The sequence below is a fragment of the Penicillium atrosanguineum genome (assembly GCF_028827265.1).
Source record: "Penicillium atrosanguineum strain IBT 20685 chromosome Unknown utg000001l_segment0_segment0, whole genome shotgun sequence".
Classification (NCBI taxonomy): Eukaryota; Fungi; Ascomycota; class Eurotiomycetes; order Eurotiales; family Aspergillaceae; genus Penicillium; species Penicillium atrosanguineum.
In genome coordinates this window covers 3,086,066-3,109,199 of record NW_026623133.1, presented here as the reverse complement: position 1 = coordinate 3,109,199, position 23,134 = coordinate 3,086,066, and the positions used below count along the sequence as shown (strand labels likewise).

Genomic DNA, 23,134 nt, shown 5'->3' with positions numbered 1-23,134 from the left:
CTTCTTCTGTCATTCATTTCGCAAACCCCACCAGGCACGATGTCTGCCATAAACTCACCGATCACCTCGACTGACTCACGGGCTGACACCCTGCAGCCGGAGTCAACCGTGCCGTCTTCGCCTATGACCGATCTCACTCTTCAAGACACCAGACTTCCTTTGGAAGAGACGAACGGCGAAGATGAAGAGAATAAAAACAACGGCGGGAATGAGCCGTCAGAGTCTGTTGATGATATCGAAGGAATGGATACAAAGTCAAAGGCCCTGATGCATTTGTTGAAGACCAGCTCGGTAAGTTGCAGCCAGTGTCTGAATGTTTGCTTGCAAGAATTCTCTAATTCTAGTCTTCCTGCAGGTGTTTGTCGCTATTATGTCCGAGAAAATGCAGAAGCAGCAGGAAGAGGCTCGTCAGCAAGCAGCCAAAAAGAATCAGCTTCCCGCAGAATCAAAGGCCAAGCCTAATGCCGCAGCCGCTACTCGTCGCCAGACTCGAACTCAGGCCGCACAAGACTCCACTGCCGAGGATAAGTCTACTGGCAATGAGTCTACAACCAGCAGGAGGAGAGGCCGACCGAGGAAGAGTGCTGGGAAGGGCAACACCATCTCGAGCTACTTTCAGAGGGCCGACGTCGACGTGACCGAAGACAAACCCACTGTGCAAGAGGCTTTGGAACAGGCCGCGGACGAGTTCGAGGCAAACCCGACCGTCCTCGGCGAACAAGAGCTTGTGGCAACTCAGCAGCCGACATTGGTGACAGGCGGTCGTATGCGAAAGTACCAGCTGGAGGGTCTTGAGTGGCTCAAAACACTTTGGATGAATGGCCTGTGTGGTATTCTTGCCGATGAGATGGGTCTTGGCAAAACGATCCAGTCCATTTCGATGATTGCTTTCTTGAAAGAAAATAACGTCTCGGGGCCATTCCTGATTGCGGCACCCCTCAGCACTCTGAGCAACTGGGTCAACGAGTTCAAGAGATGGACTCCAGATATTAATGCGGTTCTGTATCACGGATCCAAAGACGAGCGCGCAGCGATCCGCAACAAACATTTGAAACTACGTGACCAGATGAAGATGGATTTCCCCATCGTTTGTACATCTTATGACATCTGTATCAATGACCGAAAGTTTTTGGCTCAGTATCAGTGGCGATACATCATTGTGGTATGTGCTCTTATCGTTACTTTCAGCTCGTCTTATGCTAACCAAGTCTGTAGGACGAAGGACACCGCCTCAAGAATATGAATTGCCGTCTGATTAAAGAATTGATGTCCTACAACTCGGCCAACCGACTCTTGATCACCGGCACTCCGCTCCAGAACAATATTTCTGAGTTGTGGTCATTGCTGCATTTCCTCCTTCCGGATGTCTTCAACGATTTAAACAGTTTTGAGAATTGGTTCGATTTTTCCTCTGTTCTCGACGACAATGGACAGGCCGAGCTCATTGAACGACGGAAGCGAAACTTGGTCTCTACAATGCACTCAATTCTCAAGCCCTTCCTTCTTCGCCGCGTGAAGACAGATGTGGAGGACTCTCTGCCAAAGAAGCGAGAATACATTCTGTATGCTCCGATGACCCCGGAGCAGAAGGAGCTTTATCGAGAGATCATCAGTGGAACCGGCCGTCAGTATCTCGAAGGAAAGGCGTTGGAGCGTCTGACGGCCAAGAGTCAAAGTGCCTCACGCTCCTCGAGTCGGAAACGTCGCCGCGAAAGTGACGAGCCGGATTCTTCCAATAAGAGTCACAAGTCGAGTGAGACTTCTACTCCGACCAGAGAGACCAGTGCTCGTAGTAGCCCGGCCCGCCGGCGCCGAGGTGTGAAAACTTACAAGGAGGCCTCCGATCACGAGTTTGACGCCAAGCTGCGGAGACTTGAGCGCGGAATTGAAGATCAGGAGGAGACAACCGAGCCTAGCGAAAATGAGCTCGAGGAAATTGAGCGTGCCAAGAACCTAAAGCTTGCCAGTACGTTACGGCTTAACCTATCACTACGAACGCCATGTCGCTAACACATTTAAACAGAGAAGGAAATCAGCCAGAAGAAGATGCAAAACCCGGTCATGCAAGCCCGTCTAGCGTGCAACTCTCCCCACAACTTCTACTGGCCATGGACAGACGTATCATCTGCCGTGGATGAGTCTCTTGTATCAGCATCTGGCAAAATGCTTCTTCTCGACCGACTGATACCCTGCCTCCTCAAAAAGGGACACAAGATCCTCATCTTCTCCCAGTTTAAAACCCAGCTCGACATCCTCGAAGAATGGGCCACCGGTTTGCGTGGTTGGAACTGCTGTCGCATTGACGGAGCCATCGCCCAAGCTGATCGCCAGGAGCAGATCGAAGCCTTCAACAAGGACAAGCAGCACAAGATTTTCCTCCTCAGTACTCGTGCCGGTGGCCAGGGAATCAACCTCACCGCGGCAGATACCGTTATTCTGTTTGATTCCGATTGGAACCCGCAGCAGGATCTGCAGGCCCAAGACCGTGCTCATCGTATTGGTCAAACCAAGCCGGTTATCGTCTACCGATTGGCTACCAAGGGTACTGTTGAGCAGACTCTCTTGGAAAAAGCAGATTCCAAGCGCCGTCTCGAGCGTCTGGTTATCCAGAAAGGAAAGTTCCGTTCCCTACTGGACTCCAGTGCCACCGCTCAAGACATGGAGGAGCTGCGGAGGGCTCTTGGCGAAGACGAGTTCGAGCGCTTTGAAACCGGTGCCGACCCCGAGTCTATTTTGTCTGATCATGATCTTGATATCTTGACAGATCGCAGCGAAGAGGCTTATGTCCGTGCCGAGAAGGGTCTCGAGCAGAGCGGTCCTGCTTTCGTTGCCGTCGAGTCCAAGCGTGATGGTGGTGAATCCCTGATGGCCTGAGCTCTAATCTTTCTGTTTGCAAGCATATTTTATGGGAATGTCCGGCGTTGCTGCTGTATTAATATTTGTGATCTGGCGTTGACCACCGACCTTGGGGTGTTTAGATCATTTCATGGGAGATCTAGATGTTCTGGATGAATTTGCGTGCTCTCGGCTCTTTGGGCATCGAGCAGTTTAGATACCTGCATTACGTGGGTGTTAATTTGCTAGAACTGCATACTAGTCAATGCAAAAATAGGATTCCATTATGCGCCTGCGAGCTCCGTGCCAGGGACATGGCTGTACAAACGGACACAGGATAGATCCGACAATTAATCAACATCCGCGCTCACCGTCGAGCTCGCTCGTCTTCGATCTCCGAGCGCAAGTCCGCAAGAACACCCTTGCGCTGGGCTAGATGATTCTTCAAGCCCTCAACTTGATCGCCAACGGTCTTAACGTCCTCCCTCGCACGCTCCAGGTCCTGTCCATCCTTCGAGCGGCCCACACCCTCTCGCAATTCACGAAGCTCCCGCTCCTTATATTCCAACAACTGCAGCGTCTCCTTCTTAATGAGAACCCAATTAGGACGACCATCGTTGCGAGGACCATCACGCCGGTTCTCCGAAGCGTCTCTTGCAGAATGAAGCTTCGTCTCAATCTCCGCCAGCTCCCGACGCAGACGGACCTTTTCCCATTCTTCATCCTGGATTGTCTCGCCGAAATCGGTTCCCTTGGGCTGGTACGAGCCTTTGCCGCCAACCCCGAGGCGGCTAAGATATGTGTCGCCGAACTTGGCCTTGCGGCCCGTTCGTGTCTCTTGGTTTCCGTCCGCACCGTAGCGCTGTGCGGGAGCGTTATCAATTTGGTAGTCGATCTGGTTACTCTCGAATGAGGAACGCAGCGATGCGGGGATGGTGCGCGGAATGCGGAAGCCTTCATGGCGGTAATTGAGAATATGCAGGAATGCTAGGGTAGCATCTTTGTTGATGGCCTGGCCGGCGGAGGGGTTGACCAGGTTCCATGCGGAGCGGATGTCGGTGTCGGGGACGTCGAGGGATTCGTAGAGGGGTTGTAGGGATTGGACTGGAGCTTGAAGGTTAGCTGCTTGCTTCGGGATCACGGAAATTCGTTGGGCGAGGCGACTGACAGGTAATTTGGCCACGGTGGTCACGGCTAGAGCTGTAGATTTCTTCGTACTTGGACTTATCGGCGGGCTTCATATACCAATCAAAGCCGTCCTTCAGCCCGAGGGTATCGTCCTCATCTTCTATCCGCTCGAATTTCTCCGAACCACCGGTCAACGCGCGCGTCGCGTGAACGAGATGTGACTTTGACTCTGGAACCAGCCAGTCTGGCAAGACGGATGGGACGTCTTGTAGTTCCTGTGTTCCGCAACGTCAGGCCCTGATCTTGGATCGTTCCAATATTTGGAGGGGTATACATACGCCATTGACGAGATCGAATACTAGGCGCATGGCGACGCAGAACTCTTCGAAATCAAGCTCACCATCGCCATCAACATCCGCAATGTCCCAGACCTTCTCGAGTTGATCATCGCGGAGTCGACTATTGCGCAGCACGGAGGCGGCTTGGGAGCTGTTCAGGTACTGCTGGCCGTTTGCTAGCGAGGCGAAGATTTCCCAGTAGCGCTCGATCTCCCATTGCTCGATCTTTTTGGCGGACATGGTGGGATTGGGGGGTTGTGATGAAGGTGGAGAGGTTGGAGAGTTGGGGCGAGGTCAGATTTACCCGCTGTCCGCTTTCAGGGGACCTGAGGTCATCGTTGTTTACCCCAATTTGTATACTTCATATTATTACAAGGCCAGTCTATTTTTTTAAACACAAATATCTATTGAATATGGTTCTGCCAACATATGAGGCTATGGTACATCAACTGTTGGTTGAGTGAAGTTGTAGTAGGATACATTCTATCAGCTTTCTTCTCCAAGACCACGATATCTTATAAGTTCTTCTTTTCGTCTGAAGAATTCGCTTCCTTTTCTTTCTCTTTTTGAGCCTGGAGCTGCTCACTGATTTGAACGATGGCGCGCTCAGCCTCCAATGCCAGCTCAGGAGCATCCAGTATTGTGGCAAGCTTCTTGGCGTCGGACATCTTTAAGAGCACACGGTCCTCGCTCTGTTCAAACATATTGACCATTTCTGAAGCTGGGGTATCAATGGGGGCATTGTCAAGTGTGCGAGATGCCCTTTTGGCATATAGTTGCTCTAAAGCCGGCAGGGAAGTAGGCTTCAGAAGATCCTTCTCTACCAGAAACTCGAGGTGTCGCGAGCCATTCAAAGCTGGCAATTGATCATTAGCACCTCAAGCTAGTCCCATGAATGAATATTGACTAACCTCGCCAATGCGACCAGCCTCGATAGACCAGGTAGAAAAATGGAATGTTAGGGACACTGCAGAATGCTCGTCAGTAAATGAATCTGCAAAGGGCTCAACAATGCCGCAAGAGCATACATTGGGATTAGACCCAGAGGTGCTGTGATGGGCGCAAACCCGAAACTCCACAGCATCTTCTTTCGATGGAATTCTTGTCGGTCTGTAGCAATAGCGCGCAATATGGTCGGAATCTTCTCCAGTCGCACGGAATTTCCTGGGAAGAGCACCTCAATCTTCTTCTTGCCATGATCTTCATCGATCCGCTGCTGCGAAGCGAGCGACGGTATACTCTTGAGACCCCATTCTTCAAAGGGAATCCGCTGCTGGACTCGATTACCCCATGTCACCAGGTGCTTCTTCCAGCCCGATTCGGCTTCTTCCCAGCCCGCCCAGGTCTGAGCCGCCTTGCTTGTAGCTCGGTCGAGTAGTGATAGCTCTTTCGGGATGTCTTTTCGGAGAGGTCGGGCGTAGATTAACGCCCGTCGAGTCGAGATGGGGATCAGGAAGAGGCGCATCGCCGCGGGGTCAGGTTGGAACGTGTTTGAAAAGACTGACTATCGCAGAGGATACGAGATGAAATGTAAGATGCGCAGCATGGAGCCCGGAGCCCAAAGTACCGAGTGTTGTGGGGTTTATCGAAAGGGAGGCACAGGATGGAACACGGGCAGAGATGGTAAGCAGGGGGAGACGTCATTCCGCGCCTGGGCGAACCTCGTTTTGGGCCGGAGATAACCTTGGACCCATCATCTCTTCTCTCCACTTTCTGCTTTTGACCCGTCAGTTTCGGGTTTCCTTGCTTCGTGCTTGGAATTGGGCTCTTGTCTGGCCTCAACCCTTCAAGATCTTCGTCCCCAGGTGATGCGCATTTCGAATTGACTCCTCCAGCCAGCGCTCACTACCCTTGCTTGCCATGGATGCGACGAACAGCTTTCAGCCCGACAGCGGTACAGGGCGAATTTTCAACGAAACCTTGTCTGAAAAGGTGCCCTCGGGCTTTGAATCATCGACTCTACATTCAAACCATTTGACTGTTGACACGCAAGCCGGCGCCCTCCGCAACGCACATGCCGATTCACCAGCCACAGCACCACGAACACCAGATCGCCAGCCACACGCAGAGCCTGCCAAATCGCAGCACTTTACTCTGAGAACGCTGCCCCGTATGTGAAAAGCTCTTTTGCCGGGGGCTCATACTTTGCTGACACAATCTATAGCTTGGATTCGATCGGTTGAAGCGGCTGCAGACGACGGAGAAGAAGCTCAAGCTAGCGACCGCCTATTACCCTCCGAACCAAACGATGCACGTGTGGCTCAACATAATTATGCTCCTCATATAACCTCCCGGCAAGAATATTCTCTCTGGGGAGAGCGGGCTCTTTTCGATGGAAGCCGGACACCTTCGCAGGCCCGTGAATCCCGCTGGAAGACATTTTCGCGCACTATCCAGTATCCCCGAGGATCTGAAGGGGAGATCAAAGAGGTTACGCCAGAATGGATGAACGACAACCTTGGAGATTACTCGGGGCTATGGCGAGGCAACCTTCTTGAAGGAGATAGTCCGGAGTACCCATTACACAATCACGGACGCCGAGAAATCTGGTTCAAACGCTTCCACAGCCAGTTGCTTAGAAGCCCCATTGTGCCGTTGATTCTGCGCATGACAGTTTGGAGCTTCTCACTCTCGGCCCTGGCTCTAGGTGGATCAATTCAGCATATGGCTAGCAAGGGGGATCGCAGTGAAGGTCCGTCCGCGCTTATGGCAATCATTGTCGACGCCGTAGCCCTGGTCTACCTCCTCTACATCACATTCGATGAGTATACGTCGAAGCCACTAGGCCTACGATCTCCGTCAGCTAAAGCTCGGCTGATTCTGCTCGACTTGTTCTTCATTGTCTTCGACTCCGCCAATCTTAGTCTGGCCTTCGATTCTTTATCGAATGTGACGGGCTCCTGTACCGAGGCAGATATCAACTCCAAAATCAATCCTCAAAATAACGCCATCTGTGGGCGACAAAAGGCCCTCGCGTCTGTTCTCTTGATTGCTCTCCTCGGCTGGCTCATGACATTTGCGCTCAGTGTTCTACGGTATGTCACTGCATAAAATAGTATAATAATGGACCTGACTAATATCATTACAGACTTGTCGAGAGAGTGCAGCGGTGATATCAATGGGTTGCTTCCTTCTCGGAATACTAATTCCTTTCGGTTCGCAAACTTGTACTCTCCTTTTTGCCGAGTCATATGTGGGTTTATAGACAATTTTCTACACATGCAGAGCAGGGCCATCTTCTCCATACAGAGGGTCTTGGTGGAACCACTCTAATTTCTGAATGCCCTGCACTTTTGCTTCTTCGCCTGGCCGTCCATAACACATGTCCCACTCTTTCTGCGGAGGGTATGACCCAACCATTTTGAACGGCACATCTCCCTCGTCTTCCAAAAGGCGGTGCCCCACCCCAGCAGGCACGATGATCAAGTCACCGCGCTGAACCGTCGGCTCGAACCGCTCGGGGTTCTCTTCACCTCCGAAGCACAGGCGTGCGCGTCCTGCAACGACACCTAGAACCTCGTGTGTGGTGGAATGGAAATGGGTCTCCCTATACATGGTAAAAGTCCATTGAGGGATGACTTCCCCAATCGATTCCAGGCGGCGCGTGAGCTCCGCGGCTGTGGCGTCGAAGGCGCCATGGTATATCATGAGGGGTTTTGATCGGATTGAAGTGTTTGGAATCAGATGCCACGAGGGAATCTGACGACAAGTCACTTGGATATCATCTGCGGAATTGAAGGCCATGGTTGTTGAGAGCATGCTGGGAGTTTACAGAGTGATTCGTACGACAACACACGTAATGACGTCATTTTGGATCTAGATGCTTCTCAAGGTTTGGTGCACATCGGTGTACACCACACACACCCCCTATACTTGACTGAAAACGATCTTCCATCAGTAGCAACTTCTTGAAGCGGTATTTACCTTGGAGCTCTTTTCTGCAGACATGCTAGGTATTCCCTAGATGATGTTGTGGGAAGGTTCATGAAGTATTGTGAAACTAGCGGATGACCATTTTGGAACATATTTTTTCAGCCATATAGATGTGATTAAATGGATAGAGATTAAGAGCTAGCTCAAATATGAGCAAAAATCAAATGCGAAGAAAACAATCCAAACAGGCTTGGAAGTTAACTATGTATAATCACGAGAAACTTTGAACAAAAAACGCGGCATTCTCGACAAGTCGGATACCCTCACCGCTTTCTGCAATCGGCCATCCCCACGCTCGCCCTTCTCTCAGCCTCATCTTGCCGCCACACCTGCCTGATCTCTACACTCTCGCTTCTCCTCTTCCGGGCATCGTCTTCTCGTCTCTGTTTCTTTCCGGGGTGTTCCTTTGCCCACCGAGACACGGGTATCTCACTGCCTATCTCTGGGCGTGACTTGTGGCGCACTTATCTCCGGCCTAGGAGAATCGCGGAAGTACGTGACCTTTGGTAATGACGAGGATGGCCCTCTCCCTTCGATGAATCTCGCTGACTGTCGGCTTTCTCTAGCTAGAAATCTCACGCCTTCCATTTTCCGCCTTACTTCGTCTTCGCCCCTTGACATCATGCCGCCTGCGGTCCCACAGACTCCTCACAAGGATGACCTGACAGAAACGTGAGTTATTGGATGGGTAAATACTGGGCAGTTGGACTGACGCCGGCGCAGATGGTCGTTCTTGGAGTCGGGTATTGATAGCGTCATGCTGAAGCTTGACGAGGGAGTTGACATGAAGACTGTGAGTGACAAATGGCGGCAGCTGCACCTGAAGCACGCTTTTTCTCCAAAATACGCCAGAAACTGACGTCTGCTCTGTTTTTAGTATATGGCTCTTTACACGTTTGTTTGACCTCCGATTATGTAACGGTCATCCGCTTATAGCTCATCCATAGGGCCGTCCACAACTTCTGCACGTCACAAAAGGCCGTCGCCAGCAACCAAGGCCTGCAAGCTCACCGCGGAGGTTCGTCTCTCTCTGCGTCCCCTACTGGAACCCCCTTTTCAACCCCAAGTGAAAGCATTTTCACCGAGCAGAATGGCAAACTAATCAGAGATCAAATATCATCAGCGCACCTACTTGGCGAGGAACTCTACAAATTACTGGGCGAATACCTCTCACGTCACCTGAGTGCGGTACACAGGGAATCCCAGGGTCACACCGATGAAGCTCTACTAGCATTCTACATTCGCGAGTGGACCCGTTACACCACCGCCGCCAAATACGTGAACCATCTGTTCAGTTATCTCAATCGTCACTGGGTTAAACGCGAGATTGACGAGGGCAAGAAGAACGTGTATGATGTCTACACTCTCCACCTGGTAAAGTGGAAGGACGACTTCTTCGAGAACGTCCATGGCAAGGTGATGGACGCCGTGCTGAACTTGGTTGAAAAGCAACGAAATGGTGAAACTATCGAGCAGTCTCAAATCAAGAGCATCGTTGATTCTTTTGTATCTTTGGGCTTGGACGAAAACGATAGCAAGAAGTCGACATTGGAGGTTTACCGCCAGTACTTCCAGCGGCCGTTCATTGTCGCGACCAAGACATACTACGAAAACGAGTCCCGGCAGTTTGTGGCAGAGAACAGTGTGGTGGAATACATGAAGAAGGCAGAGGCTCGACTCGATGAGGAGAAGGCTCGTGTGGGTCTGTATCTTCATCCGGATGTCACCAAAAGCCTCACGGATACTTGCTTGGATGTTCTTGTCACGGCTCACTCCACCCTGCTTCGCGATGAGTTCCAAGTCTTATTGGACAATGAGCGTCAGGAGGACCTTGCGCGCATGTACCGACTTCTGTCGCGCATCAAGGAAGGGCTAGATCCATTGCGTACCACTTTTGAGAACCATGTGAGGAGGGCCGGCTTGGCTGCCGTTGAGAAAGTTGCATCAGAAGGCGAAAACTTCGAGCCCAAGCTGTACGTCGATGCCTTACTCCAGGTCCACACCCGGTACCAGAACCTTGTCGACGATGCTTTCAATGGCGAGTCTGAGTTTGTGCGTTCTCTCGACAATGCCTGTCGCGAGTTTGTCAACCGCAACCGCATCTGCAAGACGACCACGACCAAGTCCCCTGAGCTTCTGGCCAAGTATACCGATTCCTTGCTCAAAAAGGGCTCTAAAGCTGCTGAAGAGTCCGAACTCGAGGAGATGCTGGTGCAGATCATGACTGTCTTCAAGTACATTGAGGACAAGGACGTCTTCCAAAAGTTCTACTCAAAGATGCTTGCGAAGCGACTGGTGCATGTCAGTTCAGTGTCTGATGATGCGGAGACTTCTATGATCAGCAAGCTGAAGGAGGCTTGCGGTTTCGAATACACCAATAAATTGCAGCGCATGTTCCAGGATATTCAGATCTCAAAGGACCTTAACGCCAACTACAAGGACTACCAAGATAAGGTCCTGGATGATGATGACCGGAAGAGAATGGTCGATGCACACTTCCAGATCCTGGGCACTGGAATGTGGCCCCTCAACCCACCAACCACAAATTTCACCGCGCCGCCAGAGATTAACAAAACCGCCGAACGCTTTCAGAAGTTCTACTTTGACAAGCACAGTGGCCGTAAGCTAACGTGGCTGTGGCAGCTGTGTAAGGGTGAAGTGAAGGCAAACTACATTAAAAACACCAAGGTGCCATATACATTCCAAGTGTCGACTTTCCAGATGGGCATCTTGCTTCTGTTCAATGAGACCGACACACTGGGGTATTCTGATATCCAGAAGGCCACCAACCTTGCTTCTGAAATCCTAGACCCCAATCTTGCCATCCTCTTGAAGGCGAAGGTGCTGCTGCCAAACCCTGAGGGCGGCAAGCCTGAGCCATCCACCTCATTCGGCTTGAACTACAACTTCAAGAACAAGAAGGTCAAGGTCAACCTCAATATTCAGATCAAGTCCGAGCAGAAGGTAGAATCGGACGATACACACAAAACGATAGAAGAGGACCGGAAGCTGTTGCTCCAGGTATGTATCCCTCTTCACTTCCAACAGTTCTAGTTTACTAACCTTGCCCACTAGTCTGCTATCGTTCGCATCATGAAGTCTCGTAAGAAGATGAAGCACGTCCAACTCGTGCAGGAAGTCATCCAGCAGGTCAAGGCCCGCTTCCCGCCCAAGGTCCCCGACATCAAGAAGAACATCGAAGCCCTCATGGAGAAGGACTATATCGAGCGTCTAGATGGGGACGAAATTGCCTACATTGCTTAAAACACCTCCCACTCGTTCCTTTCCTCCAACTCTCATCGCATCATCACATCCTCTTGCTTGAGTCCTTTCCATTTCATTTTTTCTCGTTTCTGCCTTGCTCTTTTCCACCAGTCCTTCTATCCCATGGCTCATTTTCCTGCCATGAGCAGAGAGGCTGCGGATAAGATTGACATGGACTGGGGAGCTTTGGCTATGGTTTGGGATGACAGGGAGCTTCGGAGCACAAGATCGTCGCATTATGTTTATTTTAAAGTCCATCTTTCATCATAGCGTTGAGACGACAGATCAATGATAACCCGGTATTCTCGTACCTTTCTACCTTATCAGAAAATCGTAGTAGTAGCAAGGACGAGTGGTCCATGGGTGCCTAGTCGTATACTCGTGAAGCTCTAGTGGTCAATGTGGGAATGCGTGGTCACAAAAATGTAACGATTCATCATCTTGCCCATCAAACCCATCAAACCCATCATCCGAAACGGACATAGATCCAGTTACATTGGCTTAGACAGTCCCGGGTAAGTATATTCACATGCGAATGATAAAAAAAAAACAACTATGCAGACATGAGTATGGACAAATGCAGCGGCTTGCGAATGGGTATGCCTCGCTTGTATGCCAAGTATCTAGGGGTAGTAATGGAAAAATTAATATGTAGTTCTCACGGCGATCACTATGCACTGGTTTCCTTGGCTTCCTTGGGCTCATTGGTTTCCTTGGGAGCCTCCACCGAGTGCGTTTCAGCAGTGTGGGCGTGCGCGGCCTGGAACGCGCTCTCTTCCGGGTTGAGGTCTACTCGGAGACCCTCCTCCGATGAGAGCGGCACCGCGCTGAACCCATCGGTATCAGGAGCAGTCTCAGATGACTTCTCGGGTTGCGATGTGGGGTCTGTGTTCTTCTGCGCTTCCGTTCCGTATGCTGGGAAGCCATGAGACAGAGGAGACTTTGGGTAGGGAGCATCAGAAGCCTCTGAGCCGTTGCTGGGGAGACTAAACTCGCCACTGTCGCGGCGAAGAATGATATTGCTCCATCTCTTTCGGCGGCTGAGGCTGCGCGACAGACCCTCTGCGTCTTCGCTGCGCCGTTGCATGGAACGGCGGCGGCCACGGTCAGACTCTACAGTCTCGGTGACTACTGACAGGGCTGGTGTGGATGGAGAAGCGGTCAAGCCTGGGTTTGGGCTGGGAGAGGAGCTGCGCTTGTCTTGCCATTCGCGGCGCTTCTCGCTGGCCCACGATCCCCATGAGCTGAAGTATGCGCCGGCCTTTTGGCTGGCTGCGCTGACCGAGGCTTGTGCTTGGCCTACGTCGATAGAGGGTTTTTGACGAGGTCCGAACCAAGCACCGGAGGCATCAGTGGAAGGGTCTGGGGAGGCCGCTGGTGGGGAGGCAGGGGTCTGGTCCATAGAAGTACGCTGGGAGGCCGAGGCCTTTTCCTCGTTGCGCTTGCGCTGGGCTTCGCGCATAGACTCAATATCGGACCAGAAACTATTAAATGCGGCGCTGAATTTCTTTTGACCGGTGCTGAGATGGCGGTTGAGTGCCTCTCGGCCCTCACGCACTCGCTCGTCAAGGTGAAGGTCTGCGACTTGCTGAGACACTCGTCGCTGGATGTCGTCCATCGTCAAGCCACCAGCACTTGGGTGCTTCGGCTCAGTAATGGAGAAAAGGAGCGCATCCGACGTGAGTTTTGAGAAAAGAGCGTAGTTCGACGTCTTCTGCCATTGTGTGAGAAATTCAGGGTTGAAGTCAAGCGCAGGATCACCCTCGATATTGAAGTTCTGCAACTGCGCCCTGCTCCGGTGAGGCGAATCGCCGGAGTTGAAGGAAGTGAGTTCCTCGTGATACTTCATGGAAGACAGCAGTGCCAACAAGTACTCCTCGAACTGAAGTCGAATAAACTCTTCCGAGCCCATGAAGCCCAGTGTCTTGGGTTGTGACGGGTGCTCCTCATCCCATGTTTCATTAACGATCTGGGTAAGGAGATCGATCCAGCGCCGGTCAGACACAGAAAGAGTCAAAGCCGTGCGCAGGGCTGGCGATGAGATGTTGATGCTGTCATCATCAAGCTATTTGTAATAGACCGCCTGGTCAGACTTGAATTTTCGTACGATTGTAGTTTGGGTTACTCACGTTGATTAGAATGTCGCTGTAGCGATCCTTTTGTTGCAGGAGTAAGGAATTCGTCGATCCCACAACGTACGACTTTGTGCCATCATCGGCTAGCAGATCCAGTTGCTGGAGAGGGGTATAGGGACCAAACATGCTTCCCTAATACTGAGATAAGAATTTCACCTTTTTATGGGAGGAGTATATTCGCACGTACCTTGCCAAAGATCTGCAATGGAAGACCCATATATGCCAATACTAATTTAATTAGTACAATCCCCTCCAATTCAAGCTCACGGGTGAATCATACAGGATGTCCGGTCGCTCGTCTTGAGCGAAGTCGGTTTCTCGACGGTCTGTGCAAAATTGTCAAACGCTGGGTCCGCACAGTCCTCCAGACTGTTGATGAGACCCGGAATTAAGGAGATCAACGAAAATTGAATCATGCATAAACGTTCACAGCGAGTGCCGAAAAAGAGCATCTATAACATTTAGTATGAAGACCGGAAAGTATGCAAAAAACATAACATACCTTAGGCTGCAGCAACAAGCCCTTGACCAGAACCAGCGTCTGGTGCTTGAATTCGTGGATCATTTCTCGGAGAGAAAGACCTGTATCAATATCAGTAAAAGCCGTCGGAAACCAGATACTGGATGAACTCACCCAGATTCTGGTCTTTTGGGCCATCGTTCTGCAAACTAATGACCAGACCCTCGCGAAATTTCTAAAGAAAACACATTAGCTGACTAGTTTTCTATCCAAATGCTCGTGCATAACCATACCTTCAATATATCGACATCAGAAAAGTCCCTACCAAAACGTGTCTTAGGTTAGCCAGTTATTCCCTCGGGTATGCACACACCACACTATGGGTCGATATCATGATCATATCTCTTCCACAAAAACAATACTCCTCAGATATGAAATAATCATCGAACATACTTTTGAGCAAACCATGCTGAGGTCACCACGGAAAGCTTCTCACGTAGTTGTCCCACCCGCTGGGGGCTATCCGTAACCACCACAACAGCCTTCTGCACCGTAGACCGAGTCACATCTGCCGGGCGATTGATCAAAAGCTTAGCATCGAGCTGGCGCGAGCAAGAAATGCCGAATAGGGAGGTAGCCGGACTTGTGGACGTTTCCTTACGACGGAGCGTGAAGTAGGAGAACTCCTCCGTCGAACTAAGGCATGGCGTGGTACTAGTCAGTCTATCTGCGCTTCTATGCGAACGCGAGCGGTTTCATACAGGTGTGCACCGTCGGACAGGGCCATGAACGGTAGCAATGACCAGTCATTCTCGATAGCCGGGTCTGATCCTTCGTCGGCGATGCAGTGTTCGATCTCGGGGCCTCTGGATGATTCGGTCAGTCTCGTCCGATTGCAGGGATGCGCTGGTCTTGGGTAGAGTCTAGGATACTCACCGTGCATGGTGGAAATCAATCACTAGCACAATTGGATCGTGGTTTTGTTCAGCCATGGCGATCGTGTGGGGTGGAGAGTGCTCGATCGAGGGGGCAGAGCCGATGCAAGGGACTTGGACGATCTCCAGAGGCTCCAGTCCTCATGAAGGTAAGGTAATAAGAAGGTCACGATCGGGGGGGGTTCGCGATCTCATAGGGGAATTCGATAATGTTATCGCTCACGTGTTGATTACGGGCGGTGTGAGCCCCGCGTCCCCGGTCTCAGGTCTCAGGTTCAAATTCGAAGATTACTTTATACTGTAGTTACTAGTGCCGAATACAACACTGCTCAAGTTCGTATGATTTCACCTCACCAGCCTACTCTTAACGACGCCGATGAAACTATGGACAATTGTTTCCAACGTATAAAAAAAAGCTCAAAAAAGACAAACACGCCGAAGTTTGCAGAAGATTTCCCCAGTAGATATATGGCTCGGGCCTCACGTCCGTGAAGAACGGAAAACAAAGGTAAAGAAAAGGAACTCATTAAGGGCTTGCGATTAAGAGCCTATGCGAAAGCCTGGGGGTAGTTTCCCTGCACAGGGCCCTCGACCAGAGCCTGTCCAGCCTCGTTACCCTGGTCGATGTTGTGGAAGTCGAGAATCTCGGAGTACCTAGTCAATTGTAAGCAAATCTCCAAGCAAATACTCTGCGAAGCACCTACATCATAATCTTCCAAGTATCCACGGGCAGATCAGCATCGTTGAAGGACCAGTCGAACTTCTCTTGTGCGACCGGCTCGTCGGTGGGGTCGTGGTAGGGGGCAAGGTACTCGTGGGCCAGCGCCTCACCAGCGCGAACTCGCTTCTTGGGGTCGAACACAAGCATCTTCTCGAGAAGATCGATGGCTGTGAATTGTCAGCAAGCATGAACTCGTGGGAATCCCAGAGCATCACGTACCATCCGCATCAGCACCCTTGAACTTATTAGCCAGGGATTGGCGCTCGCGCTTTGGGAGGGATTTGACGAATCGCAGAGTCTAGATACACCAGAGATTAGCCCAGTTTCTCATACTCGTTTAACATGGGGGATAAAGCTCACGTTTTCGCTGCAGATGGTCTGGATCACATCATCGGGGGGAGTACCCAGCAGCTCGGTAATGATAGAAAATTGATTGACGTGGTCCTTTCCGGGGAAGAGCGGCTTGCCCTCTAGCATCTCGGCGAAAATGCAGCCCGCACTCCAGATGTCCACTTCCACGTCGTACTTTTGCCACGTGAGCATAATCTCGGGGGCCCGGTAGTAACGTGTTGACACATAGCCGGTCATCTGCGGGTCCTGGATACGCGCCAGACCAAAATCGCAGATTTTCAAGTCGCAATTTTCATTGATTAGGATGTTGCTGGGCTTCAGGTCACGGTGGACCACACCGGCGGAGTGGACATATTTCAATCCACGCTGCGCATCATCAGTAAAAATGTATAATTTTAGCCCTATTGTCAATTTCACTCACCAGGATCTGGTAAAGAAAGTACTGGATGAATTGCTTCTCGAGAGGGCGAGAAGTCAAGAGACGGTGGAGGTCGGTGCCCAGGAGCTCGGTCACGAAGTAGCTGCAGAGGTAAGTAAGAGGTCGCAAGACAGTTTCGACGGCGGCTTTGGGAGACGTACATGTCCTCGAGGGGCGAGATAAAGATATCGCTCAAGCTGATGATCTGTAGTGGGGAGTTCAGTATATAGGCATTGCAGCCCTCGGATAGCGGGGAAGACCCACGTTCTCGTGTCGGAGATGCTTGAGCAGCTTCAGCTCTCGGTAGGTACGCTTAGACAGAACCGGTGTGCTGAAGGGCTTCATGATCTTTTTGACTGCCACAGGCTGGCCGGTCAATTGGTCGCGCGCTGAGCTATCGGTGGTACACTCCGATTAGTCTTGGGGGGGTCGTCGCAACGCGATATTGATAATCAAACATACCACACGAGCCCAAAAGCTCCCATGCCCACCGGCTGGAGGTCCGAATACCTAGAAAGCAAATCTTAGCAAAAGCACCGATGGCGGGGCAACGGGTGAGGCGAACCGGCTGGTAATCTCGAAGGTGGTGCCGAAGATCTGGGACCGCACAAATTCCGCCATGGTGAAGGATTGCAAGCAACGCGCTGGTAAAGAGAGGAAGTTTTTTCAGAGAGCGCGGTGGTATTAGGAAAGGGGGATATCGCGTGGGGAAGGGCCTTTCGGTGAAAAGCGCAGAAAACAAGGACGATGACGTTCGCGACGGGCCAGGCAGGTTTCCGAGCAGGCTGACTAAGGCGCCCCTTCCTACGGGTTTCGTGCTTCGTGCCTGTCTTCCATGGCCTCGACCAGTCTCCCTGCTCGGTTGGTTTTTACTTTGACTTCGGGTAATAGATACGATTGACCTTCTAGATGCAATATTTCTTCGATTACCCCTTCCTCACTTGGGCTGGCCCTGAAGCATCGTGATCTGGTGTCCGCCCCACCAATCACGCGGCTTTGTCTAGACCGAGTCCATTGACGGCAGAGTTCTTCCGTTCAGCAGGATAGGATCCTAGGGACTATATACAATACCTAGCTGTACAACATAGACAATAAGGGCAGTTGATGCCACCTAGTCCATCGCTGAAGACAGCACTTGATGAGAATTATCGCGCTTAGCCCGGGCTCAACCCGCCTGCTGTGTTGTGCGGCTGTCATTCGCGGCACGTTGCCCCATTAGGGACTTTGACCTCTCGGGCCTATCTGGGCAGGCGTAGCCATTCCTCCTTACTGGGTCGAGCCAAGGAAGCCCTGATACGACACCTGCTCTGTGTGCAGGCTAGGATCTAGATGCGGTCTAGACCGAGATCTTCCACGCGTGGAAGATCTCTATCTCTCCACTGGAGGCTCAGCAGGGACAAGGTAAGCGGTATGAGGCATTAAAAGATGGTGATACGTATAGCTTAATACCTTGAGGGACGGGGTATACGAAGAACCGGGGGTTTAGATTTGTCTAGAAGAACCCCGACCAGTGGTTCGCCCGGCACCGAGCTGAGACATCTGAAACAAAGCGAGCCACGCTACTGCAGAACAAAGGCTTTTCTTAGGCATCTTTCTGGATTTCATATAGTGAAAAGTGAAAAGTGAAGAATGAAGACGTGAGCAGGAAATACCAGGGGCTACTAGATTTATGTAGGGCACCCATTTAGCGTCGAGGGGGAAAACCTTGGAATCTCGGAAATATATCTACGGGGTCATTCTCTACATCCCTGCAAATCCCTTTACCGCGTCTCCCAGATTCTTATCCGAGGAATTTTCTACACCGCATTTCAAGTCCAGAGCCGTCTATGTATTCCTCTATTCAGGGAGACTCGGTATCATATGCACTCCACGCAAGAAACGTGGGGAGGGCACGTGAACCCTGCTGCCTCAGGCGCTGAGGCCCCATGTGCGTCACGACTCTCCACTTCGGAGCTCCGGTGGGTTACTTTACCGTTCGTTTCCTGTAGAGATCTTACCTAGGTATGTATTGTGAGACTCAATGTAAGGGTATCATAGATCTAGATAATTTATCTATAGCAGCCCAGAAGGGCTCCAGGCTCCAGCCTCCAGCCTCCGGGCTCCGGGACTCCAGGGCTATGTCTTCCATGCTGTCCGGGTCAAGCGGGAATTGCCCGACGCCGCCATGGCCCCTAAGGTCGCAGTATTAGGAAAAGCCCGGGTTTGGCCCCAACGAGGTTCAAGGACGGGAGAGGCTTAGAGAGAAAAATCGCAAGAAAAAATAGCCGTGTACCCTGGTAATTACGGGCACGATGTAAGCTCAGCCGTACATGGTTTTTACCCCCGTAATCACCCTTCTGGCATCTCCACTCCCCCAGCATGACGATGGTCGTACCGACTTGACCTTCCTTCTTCAGCTTCACCTTTCCCCCTGTCACTTTTAGCACCCTCCTCCACCGTGAACCTCCCTGGTATTTCCACTCCCGAACTTCCGGTCTCGCCAGCTCGTCACGATCCCGCTTCAACGTCAAACCCGCCGACACCCTTTCATCCGCTCGAAACCCCCCTCTATCCCCGCCTTGAACCTTCACCGAAATCCATTCCTCGCGATCTTGCTGATCGCAAGTGTGAACAAGTCCCCTCCGTGTTCAGGTTGCGCCGATTCTGATCCCGTGCGTGACGGTTGGCTGTTTCTCCAACCAAGCGAAAGGCTGCGGCCGTCCCGTTGGGCTGACACCTGTCGCCTTTGCGCTTCTCAATTCAACCCTCGTTCCCTGCTGGTCTGGGAAAGCTGAAGAACATTCTTGAGCCATGGGGAGTTGTATTAGCTCCGAGTCCGCGGGGGACGCGGAACAGAAGAAGAAAAGTCAGATGATTGATCGGAAACTCGAGGAAGACTCTAGGCGGTTACGCAGGGAATGCAAGATCCTCCTCTTGGGTGAGTGCCCGGCGCGACTCTTTTTGAATGTTATTTTCCTTCGTGCGCAGCGACCGAGGTATGACTGACACCTTACCGCAGGCTCCGGCGAGAGTGGCAAGTCCACGATTGTCAAGCAGATGAAGATTATTCACCAAAATGGCTACTCAGTCGAGGAGCTGGCTCTGTACCGACTGACCGTCTTTAAGAACCTGCTCGACTGTGCCAAGGCTCTGATCGAAGGATATCGCCTTTTGGAACTCGAACCATCCAGCCAAAAGGTCAAGGACTACATCACGTTCCTGGAAGAGTATCACGTCGACCCGGATCCCAATACACCGTTGGATTCGAAAATAGGAGATGCGATCACATATTTATGGAATGACCCTTGCACATCAAGTGTTCTAGAGCGCCAAAATGAGTTTTACTTGATGGACTCAGCACCATAGTAAGCGCATCTTCTCTCGCATTTATCTGACCGTGGCACTCACCCGTGACCAGTTTCTTCGAGGAAGCCAAGCGAATAACGTCTTCGGACTACACACCGAATGTATCAGATGTGTTACGCGCGCGAACCAAGACCACTGGTATATACGAAACACGTTTCACAATGGGCCAATTGAGCATACAGTAAGTAGCCCAAGCTGGCTTCCAAGTCCATGAAGCTAACAAATTTCACAGCATGTTTGACGTGGGTGGCCAGCGCAGCGAGCGGAAGAAGTGGATTCATTGCTTCGAGAACGTGACCTCCATTATCTTCTGTGTGGCTTTGAGTGAATACGACCAAATGTTGCTGGAAGAAAGTAATCAAGTAAGGATGGCCTATGCGACTCAAGCATGTGAATTGATACTGACAGTGCTGTAGAACCGCATGATGGAAAGTTTAGTTCTCTTCGACTCTGTGGTCAACTCTCGATGGTTTATGAGGACGAGTATCATTCTCTTCTTGAACAAGGTCGATCTCTTCCGGCAAAAGCTCCCTCGGTCCCCATTAAGCAACTACTTCCCAGACTACTCGGGCGGTAACGATGTGAACCGAGCAGCGAAGTATCTTCTTTGGCGATTCAACCAAGTGAATCGTGCACACCTGAATCTCTACCCACAGTAAGTATCCATGGGCTCAGGCGCACACTCAAGCCACCGGGTGCTAATGATCTTGGTAGCCTCACCCAAGCCACCGATACCACAAATATTCGCCTTGTCTTTGCGGCGGTCAAAGAGACCATCTTGCAGAACGCCTTGAAAGACTCGGGCATTCTTTAAGCCAACAGACCCTGGAACCTCGTCGCCCAGGGGGCACATCAACCTACATTTCACGACCTCCTCCATAATCACCGCGGACCATCTCCGTGCCTTTGATTCTCGTTGCCTCTCAACGAGGAAAACTATATCTACTCTTTCACGACCAAACATACCCCATCATTTCTTCTTTTCTCTCGCTTTTTTTCTTACTTTAGGTCTAGCTGCTGGCGTTATCGGACCTTTCTTCTCCCCCGGGCTATATCCCAGGCGCTGGTTAGTTGATACCCCTTATTTGGTATCTACAGCGAGGTCTCCAATCTTCTTTCTCCAGGGCGGATCTCCTCGACCCACCTCAAATGCAATTTGGGCACAGGGATCGCTGGTAATTGCTTTTGGATTTCCTTTTGTGCATTCAACCCCGAGGGAGGGATTTTTCAGCCTCAAAAAAGTCACTGGGACTTCAATTGTGAGGCGCGCGCACCACTCTTGACCCTCAACCTTTGTGTCATCAACCATTTCATATATCATGAACGGTCCACTTCTGGGATCCTGCTTCTGTTTTTCTTTGCAACTTTCTGATGCATACTATGGCGGATTTGATTTACCCCTGGCCATGTTTTGCCTTCGCCACATCTCTTTGGATACGCTACTTGGAGCGCCCCAATGCATGTGATGCTATGCTCCGGCGGGACGAGCTTAATCCACGGGGACCGAGAAATTTATTTATTCATGTGATTTTCTGTATTATCGATGCGCTTGCTAGCGGCAAGTTACTTTGGCCTAGTTTGCTTCCCTTTGCATAGACCACTGGCGGAGACATGCCAACAATGTCCGGGCTTTGTTTCAAGGCCGAGCCCCGGCGTGCACGGTTATCAACTATCGGGTCTCGCTTAGGTGTCTAGCTTTGAGAAATCGAGTCAACTGCACAGGCCTTTCCTCCTGTGTTTAATTGGTCTGGTCAATACGCATCTCGCGTAGCTGTCGGCACTTGTCCGTCAGAATTAAGGTTAGCCGGCACGCAAGAGCGGAAAGACTCGGCGGCGCCCGAACCCCTGACGCGGCCTGTCAATTTCCTGAAGAATCTTTTCCACTTCTCGGTCCCGAGAGTGGGGAATGGTGGAGCTGCAGGCGATTTTTGGGAGATGCAGACTTCTTGCTGCGTTGCAGATGTCACCATGTATAGCCGACAGGGTGCCTCGGCTCTTGCCTTTAGTAATTGTTTTGAGAGCTACATACACACTTTCTGAATGCAAACGAGCCCTTCAGTAATTGCATTGAGTTGCGGTTTGAATGAACAGTCCATCAGTGATTTACTTTGAGTCCAATGAGAGCTGCGGTTGATGCTTCAACGCAGTTCCGTCCAGAGGAAGCCACCGAATTTACTCTAACGGTATGTCTTTCGATAGCTTTTTAGTATGACTTTCGAAAGCTGTTCAAAGTCCTCACTTATCAGTATCGGGAGCTATAAGAATATGTCAAGATATACAGTAACTTGAATTGGTTTCTTGCCAGTATGGCATTGTACCAGTAAACCTCGGGGCAAACTGTTGATATAGTGTAGCCAGATAGGTATCAGCGTAAATAACGACTTCTCGGCCTCTTTGGATTTTCCACTGGTCTGCCGCAGATATCTAAAGCGAATCTCTCCACGTGGTGTACATATATCGCTACCAAAGTGGGTGGTGTATTCCATTCTCGGAGCCGGTAGTCTTTCGCCACGTCCTGCTAGCTATAGATGAAGCATGTCGTGTCAGGACCAGGCGACTTTGGGAGGCCGAGTATCTAGTACTTCCAGCAACTTGTAGCCAGATAAGAAAAGAAAAGAAGCTGCGTCGGGGGGGGGGGGGGATGCCACGGTATGGATAGCTATGTCAACTCTCTAACGGTACATGAGATATCCCTACCACAATACGCCGTCAACGCAACAACAGAAGACCTACAAAATATGCGAGCCCTCCAGAACAAAAGTGGCATTCGATTCATCAAAGCCAGTCCCAATCCGCCGAAAGGATTATGCAACTAACAAACTGAATTGCCTCTAATCACTCACCGTGCAACATCACAGACTCCCTAAAAGCGAGCCTCATTGCTCGAAGAAGCTGGAAACAACCTCCACCAAGCACCATATACAGCCCCCAAATGACCAAAATCTCACCCACGCATACTTATCATCCCAGCAAAGCACGACAAATGCCTCAACCCAGCTACAGAACCAGCAGAACGTAGGCCACGCCTGGGTTCCAGCTAATAAGCCAAGGCCAAGGCGACCACAGAACTAACCGTCTAACGCGCCAATTCGCGGTATGCCGCGGGCTACCTTGACCTCACTCAGTCCGAAGCCCTGTATCCATTATGTAACAGTCGTGATGGTGGACAGACACTTAACATTGGCCCTAAAGAAGCGTATATCTTCAAATTTACAAGCAAGCCGACGCAGGCACAGTATGGTTTCTGGAGTTTGATGGCATAAATTGCAGA

At 51.1% G+C, this 23,134-nt stretch overlaps 9 protein-coding genes across 9 annotated transcripts; 4 read left to right on the top strand and 5 right to left on the bottom strand.

Annotated features, from left to right (window-relative positions):
• Window positions 1–39: 39 nt before the first annotated feature.
• N7443_001205 (putative SNF2 family helicase/ATPase PasG) lies at window positions 40–2,874 on the top strand (the record flags this gene model as incomplete). Its single annotated transcript, XM_056881261.1, has 4 exons — window positions 40–291; window positions 356–1,162; window positions 1,216–1,966; window positions 2,024–2,874. The coding sequence occupies 4 exons, from the start codon at window positions 40–42 to the stop codon at window positions 2,872–2,874; spliced, it is 2,661 nt and encodes an 886-aa protein (XP_056746499.1).
• Window positions 2,875–3,202: 328 nt separating this feature from the next.
• On the bottom strand, window positions 3,203–4,541 carry end3 (cytoskeletal adaptor protein SagA; the record flags this gene model as incomplete). The annotated part of the gene is made up of 3 exons (XM_056881260.1): window positions 3,203–3,939; window positions 4,004–4,238; window positions 4,302–4,541. The coding sequence occupies 3 exons, from the start codon at window positions 4,539–4,541 to the stop codon at window positions 3,203–3,205; spliced, it is 1,212 nt and encodes a 403-aa protein (XP_056746498.1).
• Window positions 4,542–4,816: 275 nt separating this feature from the next.
• Window positions 4,817–5,766, bottom strand: N7443_001203 (mitochondrial K+-H+ exchange-related family protein; the record flags this gene model as incomplete). The annotated part of the gene is made up of 3 exons (XM_056881259.1): window positions 4,817–5,157; window positions 5,213–5,268; window positions 5,330–5,766. 3 exons carry the CDS (start codon window positions 5,764–5,766, stop codon window positions 4,817–4,819), a joined length of 834 nt encoding a protein of 277 aa, XP_056746497.1.
• A 395-nt stretch (window positions 5,767–6,161) lies between these two features.
• On the top strand, window positions 6,162–7,414 carry N7443_001202 (phospholipase D regulator; the record flags this gene model as incomplete). The annotated part of the gene is made up of 3 exons (XM_056881258.1): window positions 6,162–6,411; window positions 6,466–7,336; window positions 7,390–7,414. The coding sequence occupies 3 exons, from the start codon at window positions 6,162–6,164 to the stop codon at window positions 7,412–7,414; spliced, it is 1,146 nt and encodes a 381-aa protein (XP_056746496.1).
• Window positions 7,415–7,514: 100 nt separating this feature from the next.
• On the bottom strand, window positions 7,515–8,045 carry N7443_001201 (cupin domain-containing protein; the record flags this gene model as incomplete). The annotated part of the gene is made up of 1 exon (XM_056881257.1): window positions 7,515–8,045. One exon carries the CDS (start codon window positions 8,043–8,045, stop codon window positions 7,515–7,517), a length of 531 nt encoding a protein of 176 aa, XP_056746495.1.
• Window positions 8,046–8,856: 811 nt separating this feature from the next.
• culA (cullin culA) lies at window positions 8,857–11,498 on the top strand (the record flags this gene model as incomplete). Its single annotated transcript, XM_056881256.1, has 4 exons — window positions 8,857–8,906; window positions 8,958–9,027; window positions 9,171–11,255; window positions 11,310–11,498. The coding sequence occupies 4 exons, from the start codon at window positions 8,857–8,859 to the stop codon at window positions 11,496–11,498; spliced, it is 2,394 nt and encodes a 797-aa protein (XP_056746494.1).
• Window positions 11,499–12,168: 670 nt separating this feature from the next.
• Window positions 12,169–15,085, bottom strand: N7443_001199 (uncharacterized protein; the record flags this gene model as incomplete). The annotated part of the gene is made up of 10 exons (XM_056881255.1): window positions 12,169–13,563; window positions 13,628–13,765; window positions 13,821–13,861; window positions 13,914–14,085; window positions 14,136–14,215; window positions 14,268–14,328; window positions 14,387–14,414; window positions 14,547–14,789; window positions 14,855–14,959; window positions 15,030–15,085. 10 exons carry the CDS (start codon window positions 15,083–15,085, stop codon window positions 12,169–12,171), a joined length of 2,319 nt encoding a protein of 772 aa, XP_056746493.1.
• Window positions 15,086–15,576: 491 nt separating this feature from the next.
• On the bottom strand, window positions 15,577–17,139 carry sakA (mitogen-activated protein kinase HOG1; the record flags this gene model as incomplete). The annotated part of the gene is made up of 9 exons (XM_056881254.1): window positions 15,577–15,682; window positions 15,733–15,916; window positions 15,969–16,047; window positions 16,110–16,466; window positions 16,522–16,621; window positions 16,680–16,723; window positions 16,783–16,912; window positions 16,981–17,028; window positions 17,084–17,139. The coding sequence occupies 9 exons, from the start codon at window positions 17,137–17,139 to the stop codon at window positions 15,577–15,579; spliced, it is 1,104 nt and encodes a 367-aa protein (XP_056746492.1).
• Window positions 17,140–19,308: 2,169 nt separating this feature from the next.
• gpaB (guanine nucleotide-binding protein subunit alpha gpaB) lies at window positions 19,309–20,677 on the top strand (the record flags this gene model as incomplete). Its single annotated transcript, XM_056881253.1, has 6 exons — window positions 19,309–19,435; window positions 19,517–19,862; window positions 19,916–20,044; window positions 20,096–20,225; window positions 20,280–20,518; window positions 20,578–20,677. 6 exons carry the CDS (start codon window positions 19,309–19,311, stop codon window positions 20,675–20,677), a joined length of 1,071 nt encoding a protein of 356 aa, XP_056746491.1.
• Window positions 20,678–23,134: the final 2,457 nt, after the last annotated feature.